The following is a 17333-nucleotide window of genomic DNA, read 5'->3' as shown; positions in this document are numbered from 1 at the left end:
CGGTATTAGCTAAAATAAGAAGGATAATAATACCCAGAGCTAAAACAGGGTGGCAACGAAGGAGATTAGCAGTCCTGCCCATTTTTGTATGGATCCAAAGTACAAAGACAACACGTAGGATAGAAGCAAAAAGGAATTAACAGTATCTACTAAAAATGTAAAAAACATTTATACTTGGTCAAACCAAATGTTTATCTTGTCCAGTATTCTGACTGCAACCATGACTTCATGAAGAAGCCTGAGGAAGAATGAGACAGGACAAGGTGGCCTTCAGCTGTTTTCAGCTCAAGGACCTTTTTAGACTGGGTGTAATGTCTGAATATTTAAAAATCCTCTATATATTTCTTTTCATTAACCTGTCTGATACTTATTGAATCTTTGTAAACATATAACACCCATGACATCCTTTGGGAAGGATTTTCATGGTTGTGTGAAGAACCATTTCCTTTTACGTGCTTTGAATCTAGCTCCTGTTAGCTTCATTTGATGTTGTCTTTTATTGGAATACACAGTGAACAAAGCAAACCCCACGTACCTCACTTAAACACTCAGGATGCTGTAGCTCTTTGTTATATCCCCTATGGATTTGTTTGTCCTCAAGGTCGAGCTAGAGACAGAAAAGAGTTCCATGTAGAAACCACTATAGTTTGTCTCTGCAAACACCGATGCAGAGTTCTTTCAGCTTCTCTGCAATGCCCCTGTGTTCTCTCAGTATTCCTGTATACTTTGATCACTAGTGGACCCATCAAACTTCCTGCTGCTAATGTATTTGAAGTAAGATTTATTGTGATTTTTTTTTCACTTTGTACTTGTTCCTCAGACTCTTTTTTTTTGGCCAGCTTTATGGCACTTTTTTGGAAACATGACTTAGATGGCTGAGTTAGGAAGAGAGCTAGTTTCCATAACTACTTTGATGATGCAAGAGAAAAGCTCTTCCAAGAAGGTAGTTCAGAGCAGGACCTAACTGTAGTATTCTGAAATGCTTTTTTTGGAAGAGCTTCTTGCCATTGCCTTTGTAATGGTGCACCTAACTTAGAATTTTATTTCAGAACACAAGTGTGCTTCTGAGGCACATCTCACTGTTGTCCTCATGTATTGCACTTTGATTTGCTTCGTGTGCTTGGACCTCATGCACCACACTGCTTTTGTAGAAAAGCACTGAGTGTGCTTGACCTTGGAGGAGGATACATAAGATAAATCGGAAGAAAAGTGGGCAAGGGTTTCATTTGGTAACTCATCACTTCATTCTGAAAGGGCAAAGAGAGACTCGAGGAAGTCTATAAATCCCAGATCTCCCTTAAAAAAACATTGATAAAGTAAACAGTAAGGATAAAACATACAAAATAACCATGCCAAAATCCAGCCAAGTCAAACAAGGTGTGGGGAGGACCTCTGCTCAGTTCTGTTTTATTCTTGTTGAATATTGTTCTGTGTAAACCTGTAGTAACTCTGAGACTAAAACTTGTTTCTGCTTACTGAAGCAAATCCTTTTCTCAAGACCAGTTCCCACTGTACCAAAAATATGTTTTAAGAGAAGATTACAGGCATAAATCCAAATATACAAAGTGTGGTAAAGGCACAGGCTGAAAATAGAAATCTGAGTTGTTTTGGATAGATCTCATGGTCTGGAATTTGGAACTTGTATTCTGGAAAATGGAACTTCCGAGAAAAGTGTCAGTAGTTTGGAAAACAGTTTCTTTTGGATGAGAATGAGGAGTAAAACCTTGGTATTTTCCACAGAAAAAAAAGAATAGTTTCCAAAGCTCTGTTGCAGGAGAATTGCAGTAAGAATGTTTTAATATATCAGCTGCCCACTTGGAAGGCTGACAAAGGTTGTGCCTTCTTGGATACCCTTTTACACACTAGATAGCCTGTCTCTAGTGTGGTAACACAGTCTCTCTTGCCTCCACAATTCCTATGGAAAGTTGCAGAGCTGAAATCAATAAAGATTTTCCAAGAAGGTGAAGAGGCAGCTGCTGTATTAATTTTCCTAACAACAAATTAAAAACCATTTTCTCTGAATTTTTTTATTTTGCAACAAAGGCATTTTTCAGTGGAAAATAATTATGATGGAAAAATCACAATGGATCTAGTTTCTTGTATCTATTTCAGTTGTTTCTTTGTTGAGTCCCATACTCGGGACAAAAATCTATATTCTTCTGTTGTGTTGTGGATACTGCACATGCTCAGAAATGAATTAGGCTTTCAGACTGGCTAATTTACCTATATTAAAGTTTTCCAATCAGTCTTAACTCTGATGAACAACAGCACTTTCTAGAGAAATGTACTAGCTGTCTGGGTTATTAGAAAGGTCCCAGTGTGGAGGTGTGTATGTGACTGTTACACCTTTCCAGGTCAAGATTTGAATTAATATTGGCAATGATGTGTGTGTGTAAGTATATAGCCTAATGAGGACCAAGAGGTTTAAAAGTCACTTTTCCCTAGTTGGGTTTGGTTGGTTGGTGTGTTGGATGTTTTTTTCCCAAATGAAAAATGGTACAGAGATTTAAAAAGATAAAAAAAGGAAATAAAAAATAATGAAGTGGAGCACCAAAAAAATCTGCACCAATAATCTTCCTAGGCCAGCCTGGACGTGCCTTATTTTTCTTCTAAGTTTACCGTTGTTAAAAGCAAAAAACCCTAGAAAAATAGAAATCATTAGTAAACTCCAGGAAGCCTTTCTCATTTTGCAGATAGACTTAAGCAATATTCTTTCATAGTTGTGGTGAGGTGTGCAACAAACAAAATACAACTTTTCTCAGCTATGTGGGTTGCTGCAGGAGCCTTCAGACCCAGGGTCCACAGGAGTGGCCAGTACTGCTATTAAAACAACTGAGCTAAGGTCTTGTAATGGGACTGTGTTTTTGCAGAACAGCTATGTATTGAATAATAGCCTAAATGACAATGATAATGTTCTTCTTTGCAGATGTACTAGGGAGCTAAGCAAAAATCATAAAACAATTTGTCATGAACTAAAAACATGCCCCAATTCAATAAATTTATTACTAAATAATTTTAGTTATTATTTTAGAGTGGGTGGTCAAAACCAAAACAACAGAGCAGCACAAGAAGTCATTTCAAAAGAACTAAAAAGACTAAAAATAAAATTTTCAAGCTGTATATTCTTTGTGCAGTCATCTAAGCCAGGGAAAATGAGTGAAGTCATCCATTTCCTAAAGAAATAAAGTCTCACTTTATTGAGATTGCTGCTAAACTTACTTATTAAATTCTTAAAAAACTACTGAGTTACAGAGTAAGAGAATACTTATTTAGCACTGGGTGCCACACAAGTTCCATGACCCAGCATAGTAGGAGCTGAAGAATATGGCCTAAGGCAGAACCAAGATGAGGTATACTTAAGGCTTTATATAAACATTTATAAAAGCTAGCAAACCCTGACACGGTGTCAGGTAGGCTGCTTTGGCCATGGTGGTTCAGAACTATTCCAGGCTAACTGCAAATGGCCGGTCAGCTTCTCTGTTAACCCAGCAAAACCCAGAATTACATGCAGTTGTTATTCCCTAAATCTCAAGCCTGGGTGCGATGTAATGTATGCAAATGTCATTTCCACTAATCATCTAGCTGTAAAAAAACAGTTCTGACTCATGACGTGTGGATGAAGCATCCACTAATAGAGCCAGGAATTTAATGGACAGGCATCTATTCAAACTGAGCAAAGATAAGGGAAAGGCAAGTACTCCACTAATATTTCCATTTTTGTGGAACTAAGCAAGCATAATAGCAATGCTAGTGGTAAAGGCACTGTGAATTCTCACAGTTAAGCACTTGTTTAATTCAGGGCATCTAGACAACACCCTGTCAAGATACGTATTCCCCAGAAGCGACTGAGTGCATCTATTTATTCCCTATTTTTCTCCATGCGATTTCGTTGCTTGTATTCATGTTATTGAAAAGGGAAATGGGACTGAATCTCCTGTGTGTAGCAGCACTGAAGTCAGTCAGACTATACCCACATCAGATCAGAACCTGCTCCATGCTTTTTTCCTGTCAAACAGTCACCCACTCACCCTGTATTTGGAATTACACACTAAAGAAATTACTGGCCTAGGCCATGCTGACTTGTTTGACTATGAAGCAAGCTTAGCAACTTGGGTAGACAAAGAGTGCAAAATAACTAGCCAGGAGTCTTTTAATGATCAAAACTGTAACAAATTAAACAGGAGGAGGTATAAATTACTATAGGATATTCACAGCCTTGTTAACAGATTTAAAGTGAGATGTGAGCTAAGAAGTGTCACTTTTTGAACAGAAGAGATAATTATTTAAAAAATCTGTATAGCAGTGTACGCAACCAGAGGGAACAAGGACTTTCCTGTAAAATCTGTAATAGAGCCCAGTGACATGTAAAATTTTAGAATTAGAATTGACCATAGGAGACTTCAGTTATATGTTACAAGTTCTACAGCCACAAGCTACATGGGAATAAAGAGCCAATCTTAATCTAACATTTCCTGGTGGGTTGATGACATCTCCAAATCCACAAGGAAATCTCAAGGAGCTGATTTGTAACTTAAGCATGACAATTTAGTACTAGAATACATACTGAAGTAAATTAATAAAGACTTGCATTTGGACTCACCAAGTTAAATTAGATTAGTAAATAGCCTCATAAATTACAAAAGTATTATTAATTTTTAAATGTTCAATATTTAATTTCATTGCATCTGGTGCACTCTGGTCCAGAGGACAGATTTCAATCTGATTAAATTCACTGACAAAAACTCCCATTAAATTAACCTTAAACCCCCATATTCTTGCTGAAAGAAAATTCCTGGTGAAATTGATAAGAGCTTTCACTGATTATTACCTGCCCTTTATAATCTAGCTAAATAACTGAACTGGAAGGTATTCCTGATGATTTTCTTCAATGCTATCAACCATTTTATTCAAAATGACATATTGTGACTCTTGCATATCATTACCAGTTAATGATGGAAATCCTTCCTAGCACAGTTCTAAAACGATGTAAAGAAAACGCAAACAAAACCCACCGTGCTGTTGGCAGTGCTACTTTGGTTTAGCCTATAAACAAATTTGTTAGCCTACTTGCAGGATACTTCATGAAACATGCAAGTGTCCCATTTATCTATGTCCCAATAATAAAATAATAATTCTTTATGTGATTTATGTGCACATTTACAATACTTCACAGTTTTAAAAAATGAGAAAGTCTGTACTTGTCTTCAGTGATGACAGTTCTCTGGTATTTCTCACCCATTGAATTTGGAGAGCTGTGTGATATGAGGGATGTCAGTATCTTCAGTTTTCTTTATTATACGGGATAAGAGACAATCTCAAGGTAGTACCGTGTGCGGTTAGAGAGAGGTAACAAGTCTAGATCTCCTAAGTACCAGTTTAAAAGTTCCACTCAGTGACCACAGTGAAATGTGTAAAAGAAGTTTGTTACGTTCATAGGTTGGGTCTGTGCTTCTGTTTTCTGTAAAGGTATTTTCTGTTGCTGCACAGAAGGTCCAGGTTATTTTCACTACAGGAATTTCCATCATCCTTTTTAAGAGGCATGGTGGGGGAGGGGTTTGGTTGTTTGGTTTTGGTGTTGTTTCTTTTATTTTGGATTCATAGTAATACAGGTATTTGAAAGAGCAACAAATGTGACTTAATTTTTGTTTTAAAATCAGCCATGTTTTTAAATAAATCATTGTAATTCTTTAATGGATTTACAGATTTTTTTAAAAAAAAAAGATTTACAGACTTTGGCAGGCTGAACGATAAGATTCTGGATGTGCATGCAGAACCTGGTGAGAGTGATGAGACCAAGTATAGCTGAAAGGTGTACTGGAAAATGAGCTGATATGCACAGTTGTAAACATCCTTCTGGGATCTTCTGGGATTATCTGTTGTGTTCAAAGAAGTGTAACTGGGGATGGGAAAGCTGAACTGGTTCTTTCCTTTCTTTGCCCTGCAGATGGAAAAATGAACAAAGTTAAATGGATTTTGACATGGCCGTTGATATTTGTGCTCTTTTGCACCATTCCAAACTGCAGTAAACCACGGTGGGAGAAGTGTTTTATGATGACATTTGTATTATCCACTCTCTGGATTGCCTTGTTCTCCTACTTTATGGTGTGGATGGTAAGTACATGTAGCAGGACTTCCCACACTGAGTGAAGTACACATCTCAAAATAGATAATAGAACTTTTGTGTATTTGTTAAAGAAAAGCATGTAATTTTAATGCAGCCTCTTCAGCTCATACTCTAATTATTATAATTCTAGCTTTCTGCTGTTCTTTTCTGCCCAGGTAATTGGGCCTTTGCTGTATAGGACCCAATACCGTACAGGAAGGTGCCAGCTTGATTTTCAAGAGAATGTGGACATCCACATCCTAATAATAAAAAGGAGTTAAAATTAAAATGTTTAACTCTTGACAGCTGAGACACCTTTAGAAATTTGGCTACAGGGTCTGATACTGAAACATGCATAAAAGGCAGATGGATGGCAAAATTTGAGCTCAGAAGTGGTGAAAAACACTTTGAGTAGACTGGAAAATGCAAGGAAATCCTTCTTAGTGAAGAGTATTGCAGGTATGTTTCCATTTGCCCTAGATCTGTGAGAAGCAGTATGTTGGATGTAGATCTGTAAATTGTTGTCAGTTCAGGAGCACACTTACTTGAAGATTTGATTAAGTTCCTATATTTTCTTTCTTACCCTCTTTCAGTTTCTCAAGTTTATGTTTTCAGTGAGAGAAGAGGCATGAATAGGAAAGGTCCTCAAATAGTTTCTGTGGTGGAAAAATTAGCCATACTTTTGAAGTATAGAAAGTTACCTTTTCTACAGTAAAAGACGGAAAAACAAAAACTTATATATACCTGTAAGTGGAAGATTGGTAGGATGTGCTGCTAAAGAATTTATATGGCCATATTTCCTTTTAAAGGAAAATACAGTGAAGAAACCTTCAGCTGGTTTCATACTGGAATATATATAGTCTCACATATACACACTCATATATATACGTACACACACTTTTCTAGTCATGCATATGGAAGAATTTTTATTCATGAGCTTCTTACCTGCAAAATCTTTTTTGGGTGGAGAACATCTCTACCTTCCTCAAATGTGTCAGGCATTTGTGAACTGCTTTATGTTTCCTCTTGTGGAAGATTGTCTTCTATATACTTTTTGCAGCTTTCTATGTAAGTTTTGCATTGTGAAGTAATCCTCTTAACATAGACTGTGTTGGAGAAGTTCACATGCCAGCCAGTCATTCTGCCTGGCATACTGGTGCCAAAGCCACTCATTTCGTTTCACACAATATGTCCTTTGAAAGGCCACACTCTCTACCTTGGTTCCTTTTGTAGATATCCCCTTCACAAATGAGAGATGTGCTCATGGAGGCTGCAACACAGCTTATTTTAAGAGGCAACCAGACTCGAATACCACATTACCACTTGCAGCAGGAGAATCATGCCCACTCCTCTTTCTGAGTCACAGCCCCTGAGAATAAGGTCTGTGAGCGAGTTCCTAAAATACACCTTTTCTTTGGTGAAGGGTCCAGTTTTCCTCATGTAAGGGACTGGCAAACGTTTTCATGACAACGACACAGAGCCTTAAAGACTTCCACCCTTAGCAGTCTCAGCAGGGAAGCAGCTGCCTGTCCCTGACTCAGACTTCTCACTCTCAGAAGACTATTTCCTTTTCAGCTGCCTGTTCAGTCTGTTTTCTTGATGTTTTTTCAGCCTTCTTCAGATGTTCCAGCTAAATACAGTTCCCTGTCCTTTCCAAGAGCTCTGCTACAGGCGCCAGCCATTCCCTAAGCTCTTTTAAAGCTGCATCTGGACTCTCAGGAGACAGTATAACCAGACCAGGTCCCTTTTAGATTATATCAGAAGTCATGAAAGACAGTGGTTCTTTCTTCATGTGTTGGGATAAACTAAGTTCTATATCTCTGCCCCTATATTACAATATAAATTGGTTGCAGTCCTTTTGAGAATAGAACCAGCAAGAAATTTGCTATTCTTGGGAATAAAAAAGATCCCACAGGTTGGATAATGTCTGGGCTTCTCCTTAAAAGATCAGTATGTCCTGTTAGAAGGACTTTTTGTCTGTTCGTAAGATGTTGAATAATGTGACCCAAAGTACTTTTCCTTTTCACAGGGTTGGTTTTAGGCCGGTTACTTCACAATGATTTAATGAGCAGAAATGGCTAAGTATCCTGAGTCTAATCATGTTAGGGTCCACACCAGAAATCAAAGTTAAGTGTATGCCACAATTGTATTGGAATGAGGAAACTTTCCAAATATGATAGGTTAATCTGTTTTCCTCACTGTTCAGGTGACTGTGATTGGATACACCCTTGGGATACCAGATGTGATCATGGGCATTACTTTCCTAGCTGCAGGAACAAGCGTCCCGGACTGCATGGCCAGTTTAATAGTAGCAAGACAAGGTACTGTGTCTGCTGAAGCATAACTGCAATCTTACACACATGCTCCGTGATTTACTTTCTTCATACACACAAATTCTCAATGCAATTTTATTCTTTTTTTCTTTTATTTTTACTCTTTCGGGGCCTCAGTAAAAGACAGAACACTTTGCTAATTATAGTGAACCAAAAAGTAATCCCTGTTCTGTTCTTTTGCTTCTTGGGACTGGGTACACCCTAGCATTCTTAGCAAGTCATTCAACACTCAGATATCCCATGCACGGTATGCATCAGTCAGGGTAAAAAGATTAAAGTAGTAGACAAAACTGGAATATCAGCTATTAAAAACTGCATTGAAGAATATATGCTGACCAGCACTTGTCCATGTAAAACTTGCATGATTTCTAGAAGACCTCTTGAACCAAAGGAAGTGAAGTGGTTTATGAGGATCGGCAGAAGTGATGTTGCTCCAGGCATACTTCTCATCTAAATGCAAACCTCTTTCCCACTGGGGATATATGAATAGCCACACTGGAAAGGGTTTTAGGTAAATGTCAGCTATGTCCTCATCAGCTTTCCAACTGAAATTGTCAAAGGCTTTCTCATGTATCTTGAAGTCGTGATTAAGTTTCTTTACATTTCATTTTTCCCTTGAGAAATACCCATAGCAATGTCCCTTCCTGGTGTTGAAAAACATTAAACCTGACAGTGTGATCTCCTGTACTGCAGCAGAATAAGAAAAGGTCCTAATTATATTCTTTTCCACTATTCCAATTCCCATAGTCTTTTTTTTTTGTTTTCCAGATGATGAGATCTCCAGCACACATCATTGGGCAAACAAGGGTTCTGAAGTGATAAATGAAGTACTCAAAAGCCCCACCTTTGTAGTCTGAGATAGGAGTAGGCTGTTAAATGTTGCTTGATTGAAAATAATTATATATTTCAAATATTTCATTGTCCAGGTTGTATGATTTGTTGTGTGCAGGAAAATCTCACAAAGAGCAGTAAAAAAAGTATTCAGGATTCTTATGGAACTACCTTCCCACTAAATTAGTTTTCCATATGTAGTACTAAAGTGGACAGATTTTTTACAAAAACAGAAGGAAAACATGTTACATTTTCAAATGAACAGACTGCTTCTTTAGATTAGTTCTTTAGCATTAGGCAAAAATACTGTAACAATTGTTTCCTCTGAAAGTGAAGGTAAGCACTAACTTGGCAAAAAGTGATTCAATAGGCCAGTGCCTAAGGGAAATCAGCAGAGGCAGAGAAGAATTCTGCTTTCCTCACATCCTTGACATAGGTGCAGAATGAGATGTGAGCCAGTGACGGGCATTAGGAGTAGATTTTGAGTAATGCCTAGGGACTTCACCACCATTCACTCCTTTTTTCCTTTCCTGTAGCATCTTATTGTTCCTGAGGTGAAATCATTGCTCATTAAGCCCTGCAGAAGTGCTTATTATCTTTGACTACCATTAGGTTGGGTTTTTTTCAGGATCACTTTTCATCGTTCACATGAGATAAAGGCCACATGCCACATATTAAATTCAGTAGATAATCTCCAGGTTCCCTGTGGCTGCAGACTACCTAGATCAAGACTTGTTTTTTCATTGGCATTGAACTCAGATAGTGAATGGATACCACACACCCAGTAGAAGTCTCCAAGGCACAAGGAAGATGTAGTTGGAGTGAGCAATTTTTGCATACTTTTTTCAGAAGTCATGCAAAGGTTATGGAAATTGTCTCCCTACCTCAGATACTCTGATGAATGCAAATCATTCCCCTTTGATTTCCTCTAGTACACAGAGTAATGGTCCTATACTTTGTTTTTACCCAAGAGTTGTGTTTTTTTTTCTCTTCAGGCCTTGGTGACATGGCAGTATCCAACACAATAGGGAGCAATGTCTTTGACATTCTGGTGGGCCTTGGCGTTCCATGGGGTTTGCAGACCATGGCGATTGATTATGGATCAATTGTATGTATACTTAGAAAATCTTTAATTTGTTCTTTTGTGTATTTCAAAAAGATATATCCTAAAAAGAAAACATGCAAATGAAATTTAAAAAAATAAACAACCTGCAGAGCGTGTTATTGGTTGCTAAATAAGGTGTTATTTCTTGGCCAAGGAACAGGGAGTTAAGGAAGCAGTTCTCCTTCCACAAGCTGCAATTAATTCCCTGTTTGTCAGCTGGAGTACATTATACTCTATAGCAGAAAAACAGTACCATGGGTAACTGTTCATGGCTCTGTCATTTTCTTACTACTACACAGCTTCAAGCACACCTGTCTGTCTCCCTATACCTTGCTATTTTTGTCTGTAAAATGAGAATAACAGCGTATCTCTCTCTCCTGAGACTCTCTTAACATAAAATCCATTATAAATGTTGATTTTATTTTTTTTTACAGAAGTGGGATTACTTATACATTTATTTTGATTCCTTAATCTTCGTGTTCTTCATTATGTTAAATCTGTCATGGATTGGCATAGTTTAAAATGTGTAAGTCAGTCACTATTCAAAACAGGACGCGGACCATATATCAGTAAATTGATTTCTGATCTGCACAGCACAGGTATATGCTGAGCATTTTAAAGGTCTCTTCTAATTCCCACAGGTTAAGATAAACAGCAAAGGACTGGTCTACTCAGTTGCACTTTTGCTAGGATCAGTGGCACTTACTGTAAGTATCTGAGTGTCTCCCCATGTATTCCAATTGCAAAATACTTATTGGGTATCTACACGTTATAGAAGGATAAAATGGAAATAAGTCTTATTCCCAAAGCGTTGGTTCTTGTCAAGTATCATTCTTCTAGCAATGCCATGAGTTTAAAAGCTCCCATTGTTCTCAGTGAGCCTCAGTGTCCTCAGGGACCTCAGTGTCGGCCCCATTGGTTTCAGTGGCAGTGTTCAAATTGTGGGATCCAATGGTACTTCTGTGCTCCTGTGTCCAGCTACATATCCCAGGCCTGTCTCTGCTTTATGTTGGAACAAGACCCAGGTATGCATCATCACCCTTCGCCCTTGTCTCTGATTCCCAAAACCAGCCTGGACTAATCAAGTGCTGTAGCTAAAACTCTTAATGAAGACTAGTCTGTAAGGACTGTGAACCTCAGGACTTTGAATAGGCATGCTAAATGTCAGTCAGCATAAGACAGTTTTAACACGTGACTTGTTAAGGTGAAACAATAACTCTGTTTCAAAAGTCAATTTTGCTGGTACTTAAGGTCTGCTCCTGCTGACTCCCAGGGAACCTCTGTGGGAAGAATCAAATCCCAAAGGTATAAAAATATCCACTGTACTAACATCTTTCACTCATTGCCTGCGGAGGCTCTGTAGAGGCTCAGTAGAGGAGGGGATCATCACTGGAGATTTCACACTGTTGCATGACTATGTCCTATAAAACTCCACATCACCTGTGCACGACTTCAGTGTTAGAATGACCAGGGCTGTTCACTCTGCCACTAACTTCCTAATGCACCTGATACTTAAGCTCTGGGAGCCTGTTCTCTTCTTGTCTTACCCCAGTTCTGCCATGCTGCACAGTGTCTGTGAAAGAACAAACAAATGTTCTGTAGACATTTGTATGTGATGTTGCTGCATGCATATTGGTAATCAGCACTTTGGAAAAAAATGGGAGGATTATGCAGATGTGCTGCTATGCTAGCCGGTCATGCTTTTCTGAAAAGAGTCTCTTCATAGAAGAAGCTGTATCACCTAGGTTTGAAGGATCTGTTATTGTCTCATTTGTTCTGCTGGATGCCGTGATTTGCACAGACCCTCCCAGCAAAACTCAGTGGAAAGTTTTGAGCAAAAGGAACAATAATTCACAGGCACTCAACACGCTGAAAATAAGTGCCTTCATGAGGACTTCATTGCTTTGCTACCTATAACTTGTAATTCCCCTTAGTTCTGGAGCTGAGCAGAACTTCAAAGAAAGCACCTCTTCTGAAGTGGTTGAAAGAATAAACATTAGGTGCTGGTGTACTGCTGGGACATAAGGATCTGTAGGGGAACACTGGAGGGAGAGACATTCATGTAGTTCATGTAGTTCAGTGCAGTGCTTTAGATCATACTGAATCAAGGAATAACTGCTGCATGACTAAAATGTGCCCCATGTAGTGAAAATGCACCACAGACTGAAACAAGACACCTAAGTGTCTGTTTCTCAGTTACATAAAAAACTTGTGAAGGTGCTTCGAAGTGGGTTCATTTAGTATTTTGTAAAAGGATCTTGCGACAGCTGAGTCAGGCCAGAGTCTGAATTCTTAGTTTGGGCTTTTACATGCATTTTCTTGTTCAGAAAGACATATGTTGCTTTTTTGATCTTTAAAATACTGAGAATATGTTTTTATCTTCGTTGAGGATCTCTCAATTCAAAAGACACTCATTTTTAGTTTATAATAGTTGTTCCCAAAAGTCTCCTTTGGGCTTAATTAACTAACACTTTGTTTGCTTGCAGGTGTTTGGGATCCATGTAAATAAGTGGAAACTTGACAGGAAATTAGGCATCTACGTGTTGTTTCTTTATGGTATTTTCCTGTGTTTCTCTATATTGATAGAGTTTAATGTCTTCACCTTTGTCAACTTCCCTATGTGCCGAGAAGAGCTTTAAAGCACTACAAGGAGAGACACTGAAATTTTTCTGATTACGATTACACGTGCTGTAAATGACAGGAGGCATTTCACATTTCTTCCTTCTTTCCATCAGTAATTCGAGCGTTGTTCCTGCTTCATCAGCTAACAAGCACTTTTACCTGTGTGGAAAGAAAGCATATCTTTCTTTTAACATGCTAGCTCGAGGCAACCAAAGCATTTTCCTCCTCCTCTTTGGATATTGCTGCTCAGTCATGAGGCTGTGTGGATCTTATGCAGAACTCTAAAATGACCCATTTCTGGGACATTCTGTTGTGGTTTTCCTTCTCCTTTTGCAGACAATCAACCATCACCACCAAGGTTAGCAAGAGGATGGGAGAAAATTCATTATAGTTCTTTTGGTTTTGACATTTACTTTACATGGAAGGATGAAAGGCAAGTTCAGAACTTTTTGTGGCTCGGTCAAGATATCTCAACTACAGGACCAGAAAGTCCAAGGCACATATCACGGCATGTACTGTTGAGGACATCATTTCCACCTTCAGGTGCTCTGCTAATAGAGGAACTGCACTGACAGTTTTTGATGGCAGTGTTGAATATTTACCATTCTTTTCAATGAATATGAACAATGTGGCAGAGAAAGAAGAGGAAATGGTTCTATGTTGTATCACTTGTGATGATGCACACTAAAAGTCAGAGTTATCTGCATACTGAAGAAGAGAATTACATGCAGAAATACATACTTGAAAAATATGTTTTATCATTAGTGAGGAATGCTGTATACACAAATATAAATTAACATTTGTGGAATATTACACCACAAGAAAAACTTTGCATTGGCCGTTGTAAGCCCATTGTGTAAATTTAGAAGAAACTAAACAAATAAACTATAACTGGGTGCTCAGTAACCATCAGTTTTGTCATCAGCTGAGAGTAGTATCTGAACATAATCCAGACTTTCTGACAACAAAACCCACCATGATCATGATTTGATTTGCTTGGTGGGAGGAAGAAGCTTATTTCATCGGTGAAGAAGCTGGTGTTTTCTTCTTCATGTTTTATTTATTCCCAGAAGCTTAATGAAGATGAATGTCTGACACAAAGCAGTGCAGTTAGACAAAAGCAAGTCTGTCAAGAGAATATGGTCCTTGATTTGATTGCATGCAAGTTTTGAAGCATGATACACTTCTTTGTAAACCCCAGCAGAAGCCAGGTTTCTATATCCTTTCCACCAGCATAAATCTGTTAAAAGAAATTGCTCTGGATGTAATTGACAGCAAGATCTGCCCAGAGTATTAAAAATAATGGGTAACATTCCACATTGTAGCAGTCATATGAATGCAAATCACTGAGACAGCGTATTTTCAAATGCTACTAAACTTCAAAAATGTTAAAGCTGTATGTGAATGATCACATAAAGTTTCTGAAGAAGCACAGTTAACTTTATACATAGATTTTTAAAATTTTTTAATGTTTATAAACCAAAACAAATCTATCAACTAACAGTCGATGCATTTTTAAATATATTAATATTTTCGACTTAAGATTATGTATTAAAAAAATCCCATTATTGTGTCAATGAAACCATACTACAAAACCTTATCAAACAAGCACTTACTAAGAAAGTTCCTTATTTTGACATATATGACAAATAATTATGTTTAGCCATCTCACATGCAGAATACTGTTTACACCAGGCAATGTGTTTACAACTAAGGCTATTTTAAAAACTATTTTCCTATAAATTAAGGAGTGTGTTCTGCTGGTGAATTTTTTTAGGAATTGGATACTTGCAATGTAATCTTAAGGAAAAAAGAGCACTGTATTTGTTACTTGCTTTATATTTTGCTACAAATGTCAGTATTGATATCCATTTAGGGTTTTTCACCTTAATTAAGTAGTTATGTAATTAAACTAGCCAGTCCTAAGGATGGCAACAAATACAGCATTATTAAAATGCTTTATTCAGTAGGCAAGCGTGACAGAAACACATTTGATCTCAAGTATGCTGGTGACCCCGTTTCCAGGCGTTCAAGACATTTTTGCTGTAGTGTAAAGCTGAGGGGATGGAATTCACGTTCATCTTTATGAGTCTTGTGTTGCAGAAAGGCTGTGAACATGCAGCATACTGCTGCACCACTGTAGGATCATCCTTCTCTAGTCTTACTCTCTTCCCTGATATCTTTCAGGAGGACGGTTTGCTGCTGAAAATCTTGTGATGGCTTAGATACAAGGCTGAAAGGAGCAGAGAGAGGGGCTGAGTAAATGTTTTTTTTCCTGTGTATTGCTGTTGGTTAGGCTTGGAGAACTAGCTGTCTCCAAGCAAACATTTGCTCTTCTGTGCACCGGTCAGGCAGCTCAGATGGCTTTACACTGTAGAAGAGTAATTCCAAAATCTAGTTTTGAATGCCTAGTGATCGGCTGAGTTGAGAGTGATGAGGGCATCAATGTTTACAGTGCCAGGACTAGCAAATTGTACTGTACCTTCGTATTTCTGAGCCAGGCTACTTTAGAAGACATGGGGTACCAATTTGTTCTGTAGCAGCTGATCTCCAGCCCAAATATGCATGAAATTGTGTTTGCTAATGCCATCAATCCTTCAGACATCATTTAGAATTATTCTGCCTAGACTGAGTATCACATGCTCCAGAAAACCAGTGTTCTGTTATAGCAAGAGACAGTCTCAGAAGGTAATGCTGACCTTAAATCACATGGCCTGGCCTGTCATCTGTAGCCTTCCCTAAAACATAGACCCACTTCACGACAACTTACGGTGAATTCTAATGCTGCATTTCATGAGGTGGGCTCATATGCATCTTCTGCTATGAGACAGGTTTACCTGTCTAGCCATGCTTACCATTATAAATAACATTAGTCAGAATTTCCTCTGACACCACCACATGACCAGGGATGTATTGTTTGCCAAAGAATTATTGGATGCTGTATCAGGGCCTTGATGACACATAATCTCATGACGTAGTTTAGAGTCCCTATGTAGTTGTTATCCGTATGCTAAAATAAATAAAGATGGTAGTTACAGACCAAGTGATGCAGATAAATGGAATGGTCCGAGAAAGATCCAATTAACAAATTGTTGTATGTCAGATTAACCCACATCAGAATGTATCAGTAATTCAGGAGGCTATTACCAAGTGATAGCGGACTAGTGCCTTTCATGTGTATACAAAAAAAATAATTTGCTCGTGTGGTCAGGAAACCACTACAAATTTTGCCATTTTCCAGTCAAGAAAAGAAGTGATTTGTGCTTGGCTCTCTGCAGTTAGTACAGTTCTATATTGCAGCTGTTCAGATTGTGTCTGTTAGATTGTGTAGCCATGTTGTTGTAGTAACCATTGCAAAAGTTAGCTGGCTGAGTTTGGAATGCGTGTCACTATGTTGTGTAAGTTAATGTTTAGCTGAAGAGTGAAAAGAAAGCTGGTGGATGTGAGAGGGAAAACTGTTACTGTGATCTGAAAATTGCCAGCATGCTAACACTGAAAAGTAATACAACTCAGAAAAAGATATCCCGTATCCAGCAAAGCTTAAGTTCAGTAGGGTTGATTCCATGCTTTAAAGCTAAGCATATATCCAAGTGCCTTGCTGGACTGTGTTCTGAGGTGACAGTGGAGCATGGTTTCTGGTTTTTCTGTCATATTCAGATCTTCTCATATTGTATTGGTTTTGCAGTCTGAAGATTTTATTTATTTCTCAAATTAAAAGTTTTGGCCAGAATCTGTGGACTTCTGCTCTGCTGATACCACTTTGGATTTCCACTCTTGTAAATAAGAGAATGGGTTTCTTGTCTCAGACTTCAAAACTGTGCATCTGCCGTGGTGTATGAGCAGGATCAAAACTGAATTACAGCTGGCCAAGGAGAGCTTTTAGCAGCTCTTCTCTGCTGCAGTTCCACTGGAGTAGCACAGTCCCACATAGACCCACAGGGTGCAACCCTGATTGTAGTGAGCAAGTGGGAACGTTTCCATTGAGTTCAGCAGTGTTTGATTACATTTATTACCATAACGATTGTACTGCATTATAAAGTATTGCCTGAGTAAAGATTTCAGGCTCAGGGTCTACAGGTCTAAATCTAAAAAGCTACAGTTATGGTTATCTTAATTAATATTTGATGATCTAAGGGCTGCTCTCTGGGCTGAAGTCTAGCCTAGGAGAACACCTCAAGTCTTCCCAACAGGTACAGCATAGTCAATCATCTTTCTCCTGGCTCAGTCATTGGCGTGCCAATTTTATTTAATTTTTATTTGCTTGCTGCAGCAGTAACAAACATCTAATTAATTTGTCGTTTTAGATTATATTTGTAAACATTCTGTCAACGTGTAAACA

At 38.3% G+C, this 17333-nt stretch overlaps 1 protein-coding gene across 1 annotated transcript in view; it reads left to right on the top strand.

The window, feature by feature from the left end:
- Positions 1-17333, top strand: part of LOC119150877 (ras and Rab interactor 3-like) — a 180289-nt gene that overhangs the window by 83175 nt on the left and 79781 nt on the right. Inside the window, exons 13-17 of the mRNA XM_037393969.1 lie at positions 5945-6111; positions 8310-8424; positions 10263-10375; positions 11014-11079; positions 12859-13008. Coding sequence (XP_037249866.1) covers positions 5945-6111; positions 8310-8424; positions 10263-10375; positions 11014-11079; positions 12859-13008 — 611 coding nt within the window. The remainder of the gene's footprint in view (positions 1-5944; positions 6112-8309; positions 8425-10262; positions 10376-11013; positions 11080-12858; positions 13009-17333) is intronic.

The sequence above is a fragment of the Falco rusticolus genome, chromosome 7, assembly GCF_015220075.1.
Source record: "Falco rusticolus isolate bFalRus1 chromosome 7, bFalRus1.pri, whole genome shotgun sequence".
In the NCBI taxonomy this organism is placed as follows: domain Eukaryota; kingdom Metazoa; phylum Chordata; class Aves; order Falconiformes; family Falconidae; genus Falco; species Falco rusticolus.
Note: the sequence above shows the minus strand (reverse complement) of the source record. Positions and strands in the feature narration are given on the sequence as shown.